The sequence below is a fragment of the Ricinus communis genome, chromosome 4 (genome assembly GCF_019578655.1).
Source record: "Ricinus communis isolate WT05 ecotype wild-type chromosome 4, ASM1957865v1, whole genome shotgun sequence".
Taxonomy (NCBI): domain Eukaryota; kingdom Viridiplantae; phylum Streptophyta; class Magnoliopsida; order Malpighiales; family Euphorbiaceae; genus Ricinus; species Ricinus communis.
In genome coordinates, this window is record NC_063259.1 from 16,433,568 (window position 1) to 16,447,275 (window position 13,708).

At 29.4% G+C, this 13,708-nt stretch overlaps 1 protein-coding gene across 1 annotated transcript; it reads right to left on the bottom strand.

Moving 5' to 3' along the window:
* Positions 1–791: 791 nt before the first annotated feature.
* LOC8259823 (protein PHLOEM PROTEIN 2-LIKE A1) lies at positions 792–2,411 on the bottom strand. The gene is made up of 3 exons (XM_015722367.3): positions 1,995–2,411; positions 1,745–1,863; positions 792–1,507 (listed from the first exon to the last, which is right to left on the bottom strand). The coding sequence occupies exons 1-3, from the start codon at positions 2,214–2,216 to the stop codon at positions 1,117–1,119; spliced, it is 732 nt and encodes a 243-aa protein (XP_015577853.2). The 5' UTR covers positions 2,217–2,411; the 3' UTR covers positions 792–1,116.
* Between the last annotated feature and the right edge of the window lie 11,297 nt (positions 2,412–13,708).

A 13,708-nucleotide genomic window follows, 5' to 3' on the forward strand; every position in this document is an offset into this window, starting at 1 on the left:
AATCTATTACTACAACCTTCACTTTCATTTTTGAAATATCAACTTTAGGTCTCCACATTTGTGTTTTTCTACATTATATGTGATAAATGGACTTGGTTAGAACTCATTCCCAAAAGCTAGCTTAAAGAAAGAGGGTGCTCAATCCACTTATAAACACTTTAACAGCAAAGTAACCAAGCGATGTGGGATAAATGCAACTTCTAACAATATGCAAGCACTATCAAGCTTTCTTATTTGCCATTGTGAAACTTTTGCCTATTTAGTGGTATTTCTTCATATACAAAGTCTTTTGTTTAATTGTTTCCTCAAAGAGAGTTATCTTTACTAGCTGGATAATATGTATTTTTTTTTCAAAATGGAGCTGGATTATGTTTTTGTTCTTGCAAGTTTTTAACATTCGATTTTTAATGTATTGGCCAAATATTCTTTTGTTGAACATCCATTATTACATCTGAAGTCAGCCCATTGTCTTAATATAAATTGTTTCTTCTGTTAAATGAAGCTGTGTCGAAGTATTGACCAGATTGAAGTCTTCTATTATGTGGTCACATGGTCAACGTAGTGAACTTTGAATTCTCTATGCTTGTGTGCAGTTTAGGTCCCATGATTAACTATTTTATATACCCTTATGTAATCAATGAGGATGTGCAAATCAATGATAAATAGTAGATATGATTAACTACTTTTCACTCCACAATTTATAAAGTTTAATCTAACCCACAAAATCTTGTTGGTTTGGGTTGGCAGTCAGGATATGATAAAATATGATAAAGAACATGAGGAGATGAAGATAAGCTTATAATAGACTGTTGGTTTCTGCAACCCTATAAATTTATAATAGACAGAATGATGTGGATGCATCTATTTTCCATTTCCTTTGGCTTGGAATAGCAATCAGGATATGATAAATCTTTGCATTAGTTCCGTTTTGATTAACATGTGATGACTTGTTAAATCGGTGCATTTAGCAGTAGCATTTAGTATATTACCAATTGACAGAAACCATGTCAATAGTACGTCTGAACCTTATCTGGATTCCACTCTTTCTTCAACTTGAACTAATTAGTGGCAGGAATATTAATCATTATAAAGTCCCGGTCCTGTATGATTTGCAAGTCATGCATCAATATTTGAAACCTGATTTTTTGGTCGAAGAGTGACGCCTTTGACCACAAGTCCTCTCTTCCATTTCCCACCTTCGTAGTCATACATAGAAATTTCTATCCGCCCAATATTATCTGGTGAAGATACAAACTCACCGGCTGGAACTTCTATCCATTGTGCTCTAGGTTTTGTTACTAGGTATTCTTTGTGTTCTTGCTTGGTTCCATTCGGAAGGGTGAGTCTTAGGTTAACTGGCACTTCCCATCCATAAGCAGGGTCTTTCAGCATTATCAGAAATACAGCTTCATATAGAATACCTGGAGAGAGCTTTGCTGTATCGAATCTTCCATGTATTTCCAGCCAACAAACGTTTAATAGTTCAGCAACATCCACAAAGACATTACTGTCGAATGAGAAATCTGAAATCAGTAACATGTGATGGTTGCATGTTCTATTAAAGGATTGATCTGATAGTCTCTGGCAGGGTGGGTGATGCCATACTAATTCAACAGTAGTATAGTATATACTAAGAAAAGCTATATAGTTAGGTTAGCCATATGTTCTCTCCATGTCATGAGCATACATAATAGGTAAGAAAATGTGAAACACAAATCAAGTTTGCTGAGAATACTGTCATTACCTTGACTCATATAGGCGAGACCAATGCCAGAAACGATCATCATCAGCCCAAGTGATTAAGAGATCCTTAGCAAACAATAAAAAGCAGTTGCTGTTGGACTTCTTTTCAACCCAATATTTCTGCAATAAAAGTAAGATTAATTATAATGAAAAAAAAAAAAAAAAAAAAAGAGATCCTAGAGAGAAAGAGAGATAATTGCTCTGTTCCATGATAGAATTGATGAACTGTCAATGGGACTTTTATGTATTGCCTTTTTCTTTTGGTTCAAGAAAACTCCATGGCAGAGTTGATCATACAGCTGCTTATCTGTTGCAGAAGTATCATCTGATGTTGGATCTGCTTCTCTCAGTATAGATTCATAATTATATGGAAGCTTTACCACTTGTGCATCATTTTCATTTTCTACCTCTCTTTTCTCCTCTGTGTATTCCGACTCCTTTGCTTCACTTGTCTGTGACTGTGCAGCTCCCATCTTTTCATAATCACCAGTTTCTTCAATAATCTACTGTTTTTATACCATGACATTGCCGCAGCAGTATTTCTTTTACTTTCTATTAGCTAATAAACAAGCCATAACCTTTTTCTGCAGATAAATTTATGATTCCCAACTCCACTCAAAGTCTCAACTCATTTGAACTACATCTTTTAGGGCAAGTTATAATTATATTTTCGTCCCTAATATTTACATTTTGCTACAGTCTAACCCTGGAATTTGGAGTCTATTAATTTTATGGGAAAACTTTAGTAAACTACTATGGGGTTTAATGTATTTTCACTTTGGGGTCTGTGATTTACTTTTTTTTTTTGTTCACTTTGGTACCTTGTGAATATGATCGTTGGCAAATAATGCTCAAATTGTACCAACGCTGTTAATAAGTGCTGACGTAGTAGTTGGAAAAACAGCAGTTATTGCGTGCTACGTCAAAATCTCTTAATGATATTGTGCAATTTGGGCGTTTTTTACTAACGGTCATTATTCACAAGATACTAAAGTGAAAAAAAAGCAAAACACGGATCCTATAATGAAAATACGTTAAACCACAAAGTAGTTTAATGAAAATTTTCCTAATTTTATTTTCATGTTAATCCTTGAATTATTATATAATGACACTTTCATCCTTTAAATTTTTAATTGATATTCTTATAATGACTAATTTGAGTAGCTGTTTTTGACGGGTCTATTCATTTTATTTAAAAAATAATGTTTTTTCATACTTTTTTTAAATTTTAATAACATAGAGTACTGTGATTTGAAAACAAATAAAGTTTGTGATGCTGAGTTCTCCTGAGCATGAAGAAGGGAGAAATAAGAGAGCCTTGTTAAACTAATGTCTTTTTTCACGTAATTCTCTTTTTTAGTTCCAAATATAACTATTGGGGTTTAGCCTTTCTGGATATTTTGTAAACTTGCACTATTTTACAACTTCTTTGGGTGAGTTTATTTTTATAAAAAAAAACAAGTAATTGCGATTGGATGGTTTCAGAATCAATTTTCAGAAATCATTAACTAAATTTTTCAATTAAAAAATTACAAAAAATACGAGATAAAAAACAAAATTCATTCATTTGGTTAATGGAGGCTTTTTAAGCTAAAAACCAATAGTTTAATCAATCTTTTTTGAAAGAAAAAAGAAAACAAAATTCACCGACCAGTTTGATCGATGATTTTTTTTGTAAAATAAATTTGGTTTGTTTAGTTTAGTTAGTTTTATTTTTCTCACCAACAGCTATAGTTCGTCTCCATTTTCCATAAATGCTAAGAAAAATAATGTAACACACCAAACGTCAATAAGGCATTTATTCTATTAATGACAAGGCATCTCCCAAAGATATATTCATATGGTTCAAGAAGAATTTTAACTTTTGTAAAAGATAAAGATAAATCAGAATATCTTTATTCTTCACTTGCTTTAAAGATATGAAGTTTGTTCTTGGCCTTCCAGCGCTTATTTCAACCCTTTTCTGTTTTTGTTTCTGCGAACCCGATTCTTTAAAAATAAAAATATATTATTTTTATGACTTTTTGTAAATGTTTTTAATGATTTTTCTTAAAGTTTTCTATTTATATTGTTTCTTTTATTCTTTTTAACTTTGTTAGAAAAGAAATGCTAAAAGTATATATAAAAGATATCAAAAGAATATTATTTAACTTCCATTATTATCAAACCAGCCAACTAAGATAGATTTATTATTTTTTTATTTCATATTTTTAGGTTTGGTATATATGAAATGAAATATATTATATGTTCTTTTTATAAGAACTACTCGTTTTGATGATAATGAAGATGTATATAATAAAAAAATACCAATATGTTAAAATATACTAAAATATAGTTAAAATATATAAAGATAAAATTAAAATAAAATCAAAAAAGTTATTTAAGGGTGCTAAGAAAAACAGTAGTTTTGTGTTTATAGCAGCTATTTAAATTTTTATAACAATGAAAAGGTGGATAGAAATGAAGAATGAAGATAATACTTTCATAATTTTATTAAAAAAATATTAAAAGGATACTAATAGAATACTAAAAGGGTTTCATAATTCAATCTTTTAAAAAAGAACTGTAGAAATAAAAAATTTTAGATTTTAGGCCATAAAAATTAGAGAAATTTAGACTGTAAAAATAAGATTATGCAACCCATTTCTTATATATATATTCTTTCTTTTGGCCAAATTAGACCTAGGGACCATATAATAATGGGTTAATTATTTTAACATTGAGTATTTTCATATTATATCAGTAAGTTCTTTTATTTTTAATAATTAATTATAACATTCCTCTCATTCAATAACATTATTTATTATCCCTTTCATCATATTTTTTTTTCGTTAGTCAACCATTATTTTTATCTAAAGTACCAATTATGCCTTGTTATATTTATCAAATTGCACTAGTAGGTCCCTCTATTTTCAATAATCAATTAGATTAATAATAATAAAATTATATTACTACAACTAAAATAAATAATTTTAAAATTAATAGTAAAATATTATCACTAGTAATTACTTTTAATAATCGTTAATGAAAGTTTTTTTTTTTTTAATTTTAAGCAAAAAGGTAGAAATGTGTGAGATAGAATGAAATGAGAGACAAAAAACTAATAAGAATAAATTTATGACTATTAAGAAGAGAAAAATAATTAATAAATAAATAAGATAATTGATTTCTATGAGAATAAAAAAATTAACAAGAAAACATTTAAAAATAAAGAGAAATATAAAATATTGTGGCTTCAAATGATACTAAATATGCTATTAAATGTCAACTGATTAAGAATGTTTTAAAAAAGAATAAAAAAATTTGAAAAGGAGAAGAAGTATAAAAAATACTTGGCCTTCAAATGATACTAAATAAGCTATTAAATATTAATTATTTTTATAAAATAGTTAAAGATCATAATTAAAATATTATAATTTAAGAATTGAAAAATATATGTCAGGAAGATATACTATTCTAAGAATTGAGAAAATAAAGTTAAAAACTATATACCTTTCCATCTATGATAGAAAAAATAATGTTAAAATATTCTTTCATATATATACTAGTCTAGTGTCCACTTTTTGGATGGAAGTCGTTTTGTATGAACAAAATATTTATGTAAATTGAATATTAACTTGCACATTCTGCAATATTAATATATATATATATATATATATATATGAGATTTTTCTTCAACCTATCATGGAGAGGTTTTGCTAAACAGTTTAAATTTGGATAAAAGTCCATAACATAATTTAAATTGTCAAGAAATCTTTGCAATTGAGTTTTTTCTAAAATTTTATCAGAAAATTATGAAGTAAAGGCTAGAGATTTTTCAATTGGAGTAATAGTTCCATTGGAGATGTAATGCCCAAGAAATCTAATCTTTGTTTGGAATAAAGAGATTTTGAATTTTGAAACAACTAAACCATTTTTTTTAACAATATAGAAAAACGTCTCTAAATGTTTAAAATGCTGTTCAAGAGAATTTGAAAAAATCAGTACATCATCAATGTACATAATGCATATTTTTGAATAGGGATTAAAAATGTCATTCATAATTCTTTGAAATTCAAAATGAGCCTTTTTTAACCAAATGGCATTACATTCCATTCATAATGGCCAAATGAAACTATAAATGCAGTTTTGTAACGATCTCTAAGATGAATCTAGATTTGCCAAAATCCTGACTTCATAGCAAACTTTGAAAAAGCAAAAGCAGAATGAAGCTTTTGAAGAAGATCTTTTTTATTTGGAATATAATATCTAATCCACTTAAGAGCTTTATTTAAAGGTTTGTAGTTAATTACTAACCTAGGGGTACCTTTTTCTATTTCACTATTTCTATCCTACAATGGTTTTCTAAGGCCTTGTTCATTTAGATGGGCCTGGCTTTGGTAGGGATTTGGCTTTGGTAAATCTACTATATGTTGTTTTCTTTTCCAGAAAGCATTTGGAAGATCTGAATAGACTTCTCTATCAATTTTTTCTTAGAAATCAGAAATCTTTTTTTGAATAAAATCATTTTGCAATGGCTTTAAATTCTTTTTAAACCCATATCTTGTTTCAAATGGAATAGCTGGGTTTGCTGTCCTTTAATTAAAATATTTATTTCAAAATTATAAATTGAGTGGGCTTTTATAAGATTGAGATTTCTTTCTTAGGTTTTCCTAAAAAAGGACAAAACAACTTTTGAATTCTTAGCTTTGAAAATGATACAATCTGTAGTTACTTTGAAGGGAGTAATCAAATTAATGAAAGAAGTCCCCAAAATAACTGTTTGATGTAAATCCTTTGTAAGAATGAAAATATTTTTTAAAGCAATGTCTTTGTTTAAAATTGCAATTTCAGTTTTTCCGGCAATTTTAATCTTTGAATTTATTAGTAGAGGTGAGTCTTTCATTTGTCTCTTGATGCTACCTTCTAGGAACTAACTTATAATTGATACAGTTGAGGTCTACTCCAGTATCAAACAAAGCTATAGTTTCTATTTGAAAATCATAAGGAAAAATGAGTTTTATCTGAATCAAATATTTTCTTAAGGTAATTTCTTTTAGAACATTAATGAAATTTTTTGGAACGTTTTCAGAAACCTCAAGGTTTTAAAAATCATTTTCTTCATCAGAATCTGATTCACTGTTTTGCTTTAAAATCAAGGTTTGGAGTACAACACAATCATTTTGTTGCTTTTCTTTTAATTCTTTGAGTTCTGTTCTAATAGTTTTAATTTCTTTTTGGAGTTCTTGGATAGTAGGAAGGGGATACTTTTGCCTTTTTTCTTTTTCCAAAATAGTAGTAAGATCATAAATGTTCCTACTAGATGAAGGGATAAGGGTTTCGATTTTTAAAATTTCTTTCAAAACTTGTTTTTGAATTTGGGAGTCATTAAAATGCTTGACAGCTTCAAGAAGAGCTTCTTGTTGCCTAGCGAGGATATTAATAGTTTTTGGAATCTTGTCAGACTCTGATTCAGAGTATTCAGATGAGGTTTTAATTTCATCAATTTGGAATTCTTCGTCGTTATCAGAGGGATTAGAAAACTCTGATTCAGAGATTTCAAACAGAAGAGCTGAAATTTTGTTTAAAATCTCTTCTATTTGAAACTCCTGTGGTTTTTTAGAAAACTTATAATACTTTGAAGTATGGCCTTTCTTGCCACACTTGTAGCAAGTAATTTTACTAAAATCTTTTTTGGGCTTCTGTTTTGAATATATTTTTTGAAGAAGATGGCTTTTTGTAAAAACTTTCTTTGTTTTATAATACCTTCCTGCTTTTGGAAAACGTTTTTTCTTATAAGATTCTAAAAAATCTTCCTTACATTTTCCTTTACAGGCATGGGAAGGCTCTATGGGATTATACTCAAACTGGTTACAAAAACTACCTAGTTCTTGCTTAATTTTCTTCATTTCCCATTTGAGCTGTCTTTGAAGCTTAAGATCATGGAAAATTTTTAGTCCTTCCTTCTGAGTAAGGCTAACTAATTCACCATAAGTATAGAGATCATAAGGGATTTGGGCACTATGATCTCTCTAATAACATTTCTAACTCTCTCACCTAGTATTTTAGGTAAACAAACTAAGAAATTCTCTTTCCAGAATGGCTAGTTTGAGCCTTCCCTAAGCATTACTCTGGTTAGGAAGTGTCTTTGTAGGCTTAGAAATTGCTAGTTTTTTACAGGTCAGATTACTGAGAAGTTCAGCATTCTAATCTTTGAGGTGAGATGGATCTCCTATTAAGTGGAGGGAAATCATAAGCGTTAGGGTTGACACAGCATCCTCAATTGGATTTCCTAATTCATCTAGGATAGGGGTTCCTTCTATTGTGCTTTGGATAGCACCTAAGATCTGTAGCTGTTATGCTTGAGTGAGATGGTAATTCCACCATCCTTTAAGCTAGCTTGAAAAACCGGCTATAAGGAGTTCAGCTATGGCTCTATCAAAGGTACCGCTTTGAGTTTTGTAGGCATTTGCCGCCATGGACATTTGTTGTAAGAGACCAAGAATGTTATACTTAGACATTCATCTATATTCCATTCATAGACGGAAGAGGCATTGAATCTAGACTAGGTAAGGACATTATTCCTATTTTTTATGCTTAAGTCTGGGGCAATAGTCTTAGGAGTATGCTGAGTCAATCTAGGGGCTTGCCATCCCAATCTATTGATCTGGGTGGTTTCTTCAGTAACACTTTCTAGTCCTGAATTACTAGATTCATTGCTTTGGGGTTGCTCTATAGCACTAATATTCCTACTAGATTGAGGAGTATCTGGTACTACATTCTTTAAAGACTCGAAAGTGGCTAACTTGCTAAGCTGTTCTTTGACTGCTCTAGTAAACTCAGTTTGCTTTTGAAATCGGTCTTGACTAAGCTTTGAAATCTGCTAGGGTTTAAAGACAGGATTTTTAAGTTTCTCTGTTTGACTCTTTTCCTCTAGATGACCACTACTAGAGACTAAAGAGCTCAAGACTGTAGCAGGTCTTTGAATTTGGCTTTCTATTCTAACCAGCTCCTTTTCCTATCGTGTTAAGACAGGTATTTGAAAAATTATTCTGTTGAACAATATTTTTGACATTCTTTTCAAAATCCTCTCCTACTAGCTTGTATTTGTGACTTCAATTTTTGTGACTTCAATTTTTATTTCTTCATAAGGAATAGTTATTTTCCTAAGAGGAGGATGTTCAGACTAGATGGTTTGGTTTTCTCCGACCTTCCATTTTGGGGCTTTGTTCCTAATGGTAACAACACCAATGACCTTATTTTTGGAAGGGTATCAAATTCCATTTTCTTTGCAATAAATTTGAAACTAATCAAAAATGTGATTTGGACTTTGTTTTGTGAACAAAATTCATAGTACCTTTCTTGGATACTATCTTTTTATTTTAATTTTTTTTAAAGCCAGAGTTTTTTTGAATGGTTTTTCTTTGAGTAGAAATCTTCATGTAAAAGCTTTTTATTAATTTGAAACTCTTTTGAATTCATATTGATTTATGCTTCTAAATTTTGGGTTATTGCTGATGGTGATGGTGAAAAGGGGGTAGAGATAGATTCCATGTCATCTTCTTTCTTTGGTTGGCTTCATTATAAACAGGTCTTGGGACATTGCTTTGATAATCAACATTTTGTATTGTGGTGTTTGGGCTTGGCAAATATGATGTTGAAAATCTTGGCAAGCTTCGTGTTGGAACAGGTTCTTTGTAAGGGGCATAGATGACAGAGGGTATGTTTGAAACCCTCCCTATATCTATAGTTGAAGTGGAAAAAGTATCATAAAAAAATCTAGAGGAAGTTCATATTTTGTTGAATGTAAACTTTTTCCAATCTGAAAACTGGAAACTTTTTCTTTCAATTGGTATTTTTGTTATGTTTCTGAGGTCTGTGTTTGGCTCCATCTGCTATGGAGATGCTCCTTCGAGTATCCATTCTTCTAGAAGTATGATGTCTTTCCATTGAATGGTCTTTTGAATTGTTGTGTTGGCTTTAGAGAGGTCTATTTGGAGGAATAAGGTTTCTCCTTTTGGTGAATGAAGCTTATGTTTTGAACCAAAAGTAGAAATCATGGCTTTGTAATATATTTTGAAAATCAAAGCTATCGAGATATATCATTCAAGCATTTTGTAATTCTGCGTTTTAATCTGGAGAATAATACTCTTAAAAATATTTTTATCATTTAAAGAAATTGTAATTTTTGGGAAACAATTGAAACTGATAGGTCCTTTGTTAGACTTGACTTAACAGTGCCTAACAGGGCATCATTAAAATTTGTAAACCTAGCATCCCTAAAGACTGCTAAGATGGAAGTATCCAATCCTTCTTTGGTAAGGGGTTTCATTCCTACCTAGACAAGACCTACGTGGATGTATTTGTAATCTTTTTCTTTATGTTTCTGAAAGATTTTTAGATTTAGAAGATAGATTTCCTCGAAAGGCTTTGAAATTTGGATATTACTTTCTTCAGTTTTGATGGTAAAATCTGTTTTGAAGATTAGAAACTTTGAAAACTCATAAATTTGCTTCTTTTGAATATTGGGTATTTTCCAATCATCAATATGCTTTGTAAAATCTTCAATAGTGATTTCTTCATTATTTACCAAATCTTTGGAGCTTGAGGAGTCAGAGGTAGAAGAGTTTAAAAAGGAAGATGATCTACAGAAAAGTGGTTCTAAATTCATTTTAGAACAAGATAAAATAACTTTATTTTAAACAAACGTGAACCAAGCCACCAGTTTTACTGTCCTTATCTCAAAAAACGGGTCTTACTACTGTGTATAAATGAACAAGTTTGCTCAACAAAGATATGATGTAGTTATTTAAAATGAGTTTAAAATACTTTTGATGTAATCTTCTCGTTCCAGGGAACTTGTAGGCTTGGATACTAGTGGGTGAATGACAAGTAAACATAAGTTTTTGATGTGCAGGATCAGGTGGGTATAAAGCCCAAAGAAGGAGATAATTCCCTCCTCTTTAAAGTCAATCAGAACCTGGACAAAAATCATCTAAGAAGAAATACTTTCTCACAAAAAAGAACCTGCCAATAAGCAATTTTAAATACAAGAGTAGCTTGTACAACAACCTCCTGAATTTTTGAAAGTGGTCCAAATCATAATAATATTAAATTATAAAACTTTTATCATAACCAAGAAGTACAAATATGAAACATTGGTTTTTATTTAGTACATGATATTACACAAAAAAAAAAAAGCAATATGTCAATTATCAACTTTTTTTTCTAATTTTTATATAGAAAATATAGAAAATATAGAAAATATTAAAATATTATTAGAAAATTATATAATTACAAAAGATTGTAAAAAAAAAAGAAATTAGAAATAGAAGAAAATTAAATCCATGAGAGTGTATATACAAAATTTTAATACCCTATAATTTACCTCTTTAATATAATTGTTACCTTTTAATAATATCTTATGAAAGTTTAGGTTTTGAATCTTATATATTTTTAGTCACAAATTTTTAATATACTTGTAATAATTTTTTAGTGATTTTTAATATTTAAATATTAGTTAGCTATTTGAATATTTAAAAGTTAAAGTTACAAAATTAGTAAAAGGATTTTAAAAAAATTAAAATTCTTGCTGAAATACATTAAATAAAATTGATGTGTCTAAATTAATACTTGCAAGTATACAAACCGAATGATAGTTCGGGCAAGTCCACCACGAGGTCGATCTCACAAGAAATTATAGAGCATATATTATAAAGACTAACTATTGCACAAAATATTAAAAATAAATATAAACACTCTAAACCAATGTTTTGAAAATGATCTTAAGGTTTATAAAAAAATTAAATAACTAGAATATAAATATGCAACTAGAATGATTAATGTGAACTATATAATAAAATAACATTTAATCTAGCTTATACTTAATAATTTTCTTATTTTTCTTAAGTCGAAATCTAGCAAATGAGATGGTGATGTGCCTTTTCCCTAAGTTATTCAAGCTAATAATGCAACCTAGCTTTCTTATATCGACATAAATTAAAGTAAATATGATGTTTGTAATACTTTTAACCTAAAGATTTTCATAACAAATATTACTACTAAATTGATATGATGGTCAACCAATAATAATAGATAAAACTAATACATATATGAAGACAAAGAAATCATTCATTAAACTCATAATATATAAGGTTCATACATAAGTAAAAAGACAAACTAAACACTTAAGGAACTTAGCCTAACATACTTAATCCAACGATCATTGTAATTAAATAGAAAGACATAAGATACATAAAACAGAAAATTAAAACTCCCTCAAAATCCAAAGGCCCTTCAAGGAATAAAGAAGATTGATCCTCTCTCTCCACGTGTTTAAAAAGCTTCTTTGATTTTTGAAAAAAATAATGCAGCAAAACTAACTAGATGTAGGAGATAGTAGAAGCCTTTCTCCAAAGAGAATAGTAGTAGAAGAACCTTCTTGTTTTAATTAATCTCTACTTCTTATAGAGATCTCGTTTTTAGAGTTCTTCTCTTAGCACATAACTCCTATAGTTATCTTTTACTGTCCTAAACAAAGTAAACAACTTAAAAGATAATTATCCATTAATTATATCATAACTACTTAATTCTCTATTCTTGGGCCTTAAGAAATTCGGCTAGTCCCAAGCTATTGATAGCCCACGTGTCTGATTTCCAAGCCTCTTACAACCGCAATCCATTTAAGGCCTATTAGTGTGTTTTTAGTTCAAATTCTCCTCTTTGGCGATTATTTCCTGAATTTAGACAAGAAAACTAAAGTGAAGTAAAAAATATATTTTCACCATATTATATATAGAAATACCATTAGAGCTCTAAAATACCCTTAAATATTTATATACAATTTGAACCGATCAAATACCCCCACGCTTAAACTTTTACGTGTCCTTGAGTAAATAGCAACTTAAGAATTAATCGTTGCAAAAATCAATAAAGCAATCTATACCCAGCTCAAAAGTACTATTCAAAAGAATCTCACTAATGCAGAAATTATGCAAACCAAAGAAAACTTGAATCATAAGAATTTTTTAAAAAATGTAAACTCAATCATAGTTAGTAAAAAAACTCAAGTATTTACCATCTATACATGTTACAGAATAAATAGCCTAACTCATTATCAATGAATATAATTATAATGCACAATCCAAATTATAATAACCTTATTCAAGAGGTAAAACCTTTATGTTCAAATAAGAGATCAATAGGCATTTACATTTCTCACTTGCTTTGCAAGTCCTTTTTTTCTTGAATTTTCTTTTCTTCCACCCCTTAAATTTTACTTGATACTTGGGGGCTTCTTTCTTTCTTGAGATGTTATGCTTTTTTACCCAAATACAAACATGGTAATGAATGCACCTAGTTACTCAACAAAATAAAAATCAAGATGCTTTGCATACTCATAATTTCAATTGCCTTTTTATGCAAAAATCAACATTGGTCATGAAGATCTTCGGTTACTCAGCAACTAAAATTAGCAGAGTAGAATTATTTACTTAGAGCTTTTAACTTACCCATATCATTTTCCACAAACATAGCATGTTGCTAAACTACTCATGTCCTTATGTAAAAGATAAACACTTGATCATTTAAGTGCAATCAACTCATGAGTTCATATTCATATATGTGCTTAAAAATCAATTCAAGAACTCAAAGATTTATCATAATAGCATTTTTTCATTGATTCTTTAGTATAGAATAATAACAAAAAGTTGAGTATAGAATATTTTAAATTTTTTTACAAAAACTAGTCAAAAGTTACTAAATACTTGGCATATATAAAAGAATTATTCTAATTCTTTCCCCCAATCACTTATTTTAGACATTGCCCTCAATGTCTTAAACATAAAAGAAACACACAAAGGAGAAAAAGATAGAATACTTCTTTTAAAAATTGGAGTGCCATTTAAGTCACTATTGGCAAGAAGTAATCATCACCCATATATACCTTAAATAAACTTAGAGAACCATCATTGATAAGAGCTCATTA